General features: G+C 44.8%; 1 protein-coding gene across 1 annotated transcript in view; it reads right to left on the reverse strand.

Annotated features, from left to right (window-relative positions):
• The window catches only part of LOC138852834 (uncharacterized), a 73,263-nt gene that overhangs the window by 56,555 nt on the left and 10,708 nt on the right, over positions 1-6,000 (reverse strand). Inside the window, exon 3 of the mRNA XM_070086006.1 lies at positions 4,623-4,743. Coding sequence (XP_069942107.1) covers positions 4,623-4,743 — 121 coding nt within the window. The remainder of the gene's footprint in view (positions 1-4,622; positions 4,744-6,000) is intronic.

The raw sequence follows: 6,000 nt of genomic DNA on the forward strand, positions 1-6,000 counted from the left end.
AAAGGCAAGGGTAGGATGGAAGCTAGGGTAGGGTGAAAAGCTAGAATATTGCATAAGGCTAGGCTCGTACAAGAATAGGCTAGGATACAAGGCTAGACTAGGGTATAATATTAAGCTAGGCTTAGGTACAAGGCTAGGCAAGAGTACATGACTAGGCTTGGGTACAAGGATAGGTTAGGGTACATGCTTAGGCTAAGGTACAGAGCTAGGCTAGGGTACAGGGTTTGCCTAGGGTACATAGGTTAAAGTACAAAGCTAGGCTAGGTACAGGAATAGGCTAGTGTACAGGGCTAAGCTAGGGTACAGGGCTAGACTAGGGTACAAAGCTAGGCTAGGGTACAGGGCTCAGCTAGGGTACAGGGCTAGGCTAGGGTAGAACTAGGCAAGGTAAAGGCTAGGCTAGGGTACAGGGTTAGAATAGGGTACAGGCCTCGGCAAGAGTACAGGGCTAGGATAGGGTACATGGCCAGGCTAGGGTACATGGCTAGGCTAGAGTCCAAGGCTCGGCTAGGGTACAGGACTAGGCTAGGGGTACATGCTAGATTAGATACAAGGCTAGGCTAGAGTACAAGTTTAGACTAGGGTGCATGGCTAGCCAAGGATACAAGGCTAAGATAGGGTAAAGGGATAACCTAGGGTACACGGATTATTTAAGGAACATGGCTAGGCTAGGGTACATGTCTAGGATAGGGTACATGGCAAACCTATTGTACAGGTATAAGGTAGGGCACATGGCTAACATAGCATACAGGGCTAGGCTAGGGTACAGGGCTATTCTAGGGTACACAGCTAGGCTGGGGTACAGGACTAGGCTTTGGAACATAGCTAGGCTAGGGTGGAGGGTTAAGCTAGGGTACAGGGCTAGGCAAAAGTATAGGTCGAGGCTAGGGTACATGGCTCGGCTAGAGTACATGGCTAGGCTAGGGTACAGAGCTAGGCCAGGGTGCAGGGCTACGCTAGGGTACATGGCTAAGCTAGGGTACAGGGATAGGTATGGTACAGAGCTAGCCTAGGGGAGACAGCTAGGATAGGGTACAGAGCTAGCCTAGGGGAGACAGCTAGGATAGGGTACAGAGCTAGCCTAGGGTACAGAGCTAGGCTAGGGTACAAAGCTAGGTTAGGGTACAGAGCTAGGCAAGGGTACAGAGCTAGGCTAGGGTAGGGCAAGGCTAGGGTACAGAGCTAGGCTGGTATACAGAGCTAGGCTAGGGTACAGGGTTAGGCTAGGGTACAGAGCTAGGCTGGGGTACCTAGTTTGGCTAGGGTACAGAGCTTGGCTAGGGTACAGGGTTAGGCTAGGGTACAGAACTAGGCTAGGGTACAGAGCTATGCTAGAGTATAAGGTTAGGCTAGGGTACAGAGATAGGCTGGGGTACAGAGCTAGGCTAGGGTACAGGGCTAGGCTAGAGTACAAGGTTAGGCTAGGGTACAGAGCTATGCTAGAGTATAAGGTTAGGCTAGGGTACAGAGATAGGCTGGGGTACAGAGCTAGGCTAGGGTGCAGGGCTAGGCTAGAGTACAAGGTTAGGCTAGGGTACAGAGCTAGGCTAGGGTACAGAGCTAGGCTAGGGTACAGAGCTAGGCTAGGGTACAGGGTTAGGCTAGGGTACAGAGCTAGGCTAGGGTACAGGGATAGGCTAGGGTACATGGCTAGGCTAGAGTCCAAGGCTCGGCTAGGGTACAGGACTAGGCTAGGGGTACATGCTAGATTAGATACAAGGCTAGGCTAGAGTACAAGTTTAGACTAGGGTGCATGGCTAGCCAAGGATACAAGGCTAAGATAGGGTAAAGGGATAACCTAGGGTACACGGATTATTTAAGGAACATGGCTAGGCTAGGGTACATGTCTAGGATAGGGTACATGGCAAACCTATTGTACAGGTATAAGGTAGGGCACATGGCTAACATAGCATACAGGGCTAGGCTAGGGTACAGGGCTATGATATGGTACAGAACTATGCTAGGGTACAAGGCTAGAGATGGGTACAGGGCTATTCTAGGGTACACAGCTAGGCTGGGGTACAGGACTAGGCTTTGGAACATAGCTAGGCTAGGGTGGAGGGTTAAGCTAGGGTACAGGGCTAGGCAAAAGTATAGGTCGAGGCTAGGGTACATGGCTCGGCTAGAGTACATGGCTAGGCTAGGGTACAGAGCTAGGCCAGGGTGCAGGGCTACGCTAGGGTACATGGGTAAGCTACGGTACAGGGATAGGTATGGTACAGAGCTAGCCTAGGGGAGACAGCTAGGATAGGGTACAGAGCTAGGCTAGGGTACAAAACTAGGTTAGGGTACAGAGCTAGGCTAGGGTACAGGGCTAGACTAGGGTACAGAGCTAAGCTAGGGTACAGAGCTAGGCTAGGGTACAGAGCTAGGCTAGGGTAGGGCAAGGCTAGGGTACAGAGCTAGGCTGGTATACAGAGCTAGGCTAGGGTACAGGGTTAGGCTAGGGTACAGAGCTAGGCTGGGGTACCTAGTTTGGCTAGGGTACAGAGCTTGGCTAGGGTACAGGGTTAGGCTAGGGTACAGAACTAGGCTAGGGTACAGAGCTATGCTAGAGTATAAGGTTAGGCTAGGGTACAGAGATAGGCTGGGGTACAGAGCTAGGCTAGGGTACAGGGCTAGGCTAGAGTACAAGGTTAGGCTAGGGTACAGAGCTATGCTAGAGTATAAGGTTAGGCTAGGGTACAGAGATAGGCTGGGGTACAGAGCTAGGCTAGGGTACAGGGCTAGGCTAGAGTACAAGGTTAGGCTAGGGTACAGAGCTAGGCTAGGGTACAGAGCTAGGCTAGGGTACAGAGCTAGGCTAGGGTACAGGGTTAGGCTAGGGTACAGAGCTAGGCTAGGGTACAGGGATAGGCTAGGGTACAGAGCTAGGCTAGGGTACAGGGATAGGCTAGGGTACAGGACTAGGTTAGGGTACAACAACTGCCACAGTTTTATGGGAACATTTTATCACACAGTAAAGAACAGTCACGTTGACTCTTTCCTGTTAATGACGCTGCACCCGGGATGACACTACCACTCTGGACTCTCATTAAAGAGTCCAGTCACCATGACATTCGTAGAGTCCAGTCACGGTGAGACTCGTAGAGTCCACTTAGTGTGACACACGTAGAGTCCAATCCATGTATCAATCGTAGAGGCTATAAACTCTACAAATTCTTCATGTCATTCCATAAACTACACATTCTGTGCCTTACACATACTGTAAGACCGATGGATGACCCTTACTGTGTTACTGACCCTTACGTTATTTTTCACTGCGTTACTGGCACTTACGTTGTTTTCACTGTTACTGGCCCTTACGTTATGTTTTCACTGTGTTACTGGCACTTACGTTATGTTTTCACTGTGTTACTGGCACTTACGTTATGTTTTCACTGTGTTACTGGCACTTACGTTATGTTTTCACTGTGTTACTGGCACTTACGTTATGTTTTCACTGTGTTACTGGCACTTACGTTATGTTTTCACTGTGTTACTGGCACTTACGTTATGTTTTCACTGTGTTACTGGCACTTACGTTATGTTTTCACTGTGTTACTGGCACTTACGTTATGTTTTCACTGTGTTACTGCCCTTACGTTATGTTTTCACTACTGGCACTTACGTTATGTTTTCACTGTGTTACTGGCACTTACGTTATGTTTTCACTGTGTTACTGGCACTTACGTTATGTTTTCACTGTGTTACTGGCCCTTACGTTATGTTTTCACTGTGTTACTGGCCTTTACGTTATGTTTTCACTGTGTTACTGACCTTTACGTTATGTTTTCACTGTGTTACTGACCTTTACGTTATGTTTTCACTGTGTTACTGGCACTTACGTTATGTTTTCACTGTGTTACTGACCCTTACGTTATGTTTTCACTGTGTTACTGACCTTTACGTTATGTTTTCACTGTGTTACTGGCCCTTACGTTATGTTTTCACTGTGTTACTGACCCTTACGTTATGTTTTCACTGTGTTACTGGCCCTTACGTTATGTTTTCACTGTGTTACTGACCCTTACGTTATGTTTTCACTGTGTTACTGACCCTTACGTTATGTTTTCACTGTGTTACTGACCCTTACGTTATGTTTTCACTGTGTTACTGACCCTTACGTTATGTTTTCACTGTGTTACTGACCCTTACGTTAGGTTTTCACTGTGTTACTGACCCTTACGTTATATCTACATGGTTTATTATGAACTAAAATACTGAAATAAATTAGTTTTATTTATGAATTTGATATTTAAAACTACATTCAAGTTTTATCTTCTAAGATCATACAACACAGGAGGTACATGAGACTACTACGTACTTGACACACTCATGCAACATATGTTGTATGATAATCCATACATGACACACGCTTGTACAACATACACGATACACGGTGAGTTATAATACATGATACATACTCATGTGACATTCAATATATACAACACACACTCATTCTGCATACAATATCCGTGATACATATTCGTCAGACAGATGTGGTATACACTCGTAAAACATACACGCTAATACAACTTGAAACATAATGAGCATTCATGTAGCGTGACACACAGTCATACATGTGATACGGTCTTATACACTCGCAATATACGACAGAGAGAGGCTTTTGAGGGACTTACTGACGAAGGTGGTGAAGTTGGTGGAGGCAGCGTCGAAGTACTGGGAAGAACAAGCTGCTATGGCCACGGGAGTTACCTTGCCTGTGGAGAAGACAAACACTAAGTAAAACTCCAGTAGGCACTGAAGGACTCACGAGAGATCAGGAAGAGTCACTGAGACCATTAGAATGTGGGTCACAGTAGGTCATGTAGGCGTTAGAAGAACCAGGAGAATAGTGCTGGGTCTTGAGAAATGAAAATAACATGTTGGAGGCTAAAACAGCACCAAGCGATGTCAAAAGAGGTCAGACTGAGTTAATAGAGGCGTAGCCTTAGAACAAGCGAAATGGAATGACGTTTAGGAGAGACTATGAGAGATCAAGCACAAAGAGGATCACGAGGCCCCAGGAAATGTTACTGAGAAGCAGACTGGTTTTTACACAGGTCGAGTGAAGAGTAGTTAGACGCGGTGCAAGTCACAACGACTCTGAGGAATTTTTTTAATCTGATACCTTTGAAGACGCGGAAAGACTCAGACGAAGAGATATACACCATACAAAACTTTAATGATATACCATCCGGGATATCTGCTAATTCCTTGGGCACTCCTCTCTAGGGTACCTACTAATTCCTTCACTGTAAAATTTGTGAACAAATGGAACGCATTGTATAGGCTACAAATAGATTTAGCAATAGCCCCTAAATGCAAGGAAATAACCCTTTCACAAGCAACTGAGTCCATACAACTAGCAACGTATGACAGAAGTGTATTGTGCTAAACAGCAAATATTTACAAGAGCACAAACAATGGTAACAGCAACAATAGTATCACTAGTTAACATTAGCAGCAATCGCAACAGAAGTTACAAAACTTGTAATAACAGTAATAATAGCACCAATAGTATAAACAGCAGTAACAGTAATAGCAGTACTAGTAACAGTAATAACAGCACAAAGGAACAGCAGAAGCAGCATCATTAGAAAAAATAACAGATAAAACAGGAATAACAACAGATATAATAAACAGCTATAACAGTAATATTGGTAGTTGCATTAACAGCAATTGTTGCATTAATAGTATTACCAATAGTTAAGAAAACAATAGTACTAACAGCAACAGTATTTGCAGAAATAGTATTAGTAGCAGTACTATGATAGTAGGAATAGCAGTAATATCTACTTCTAAATGCTATTCAATAATATTATCCTTAATTTTGGGTACACCATTTTAAGGTCGGTAATAGTAGCAACCATACAATTAAGAGTTATGGCTGCAATAGTAGTAGAAATAGTAGTAGTAGTAATAATAATAATATTTAATAATATCCTTTTCGTTCAGAAGAATTTGAATAGTTACTCCCCAGTCACCATACATACATATATACACATCAAGGTACGT

Source organism: Cherax quadricarinatus, chromosome 17 (assembly GCF_038502225.1).
Source record: "Cherax quadricarinatus isolate ZL_2023a chromosome 17, ASM3850222v1, whole genome shotgun sequence".
NCBI lineage: Eukaryota > Metazoa > Arthropoda > Malacostraca > Decapoda > Parastacidae > Cherax > Cherax quadricarinatus.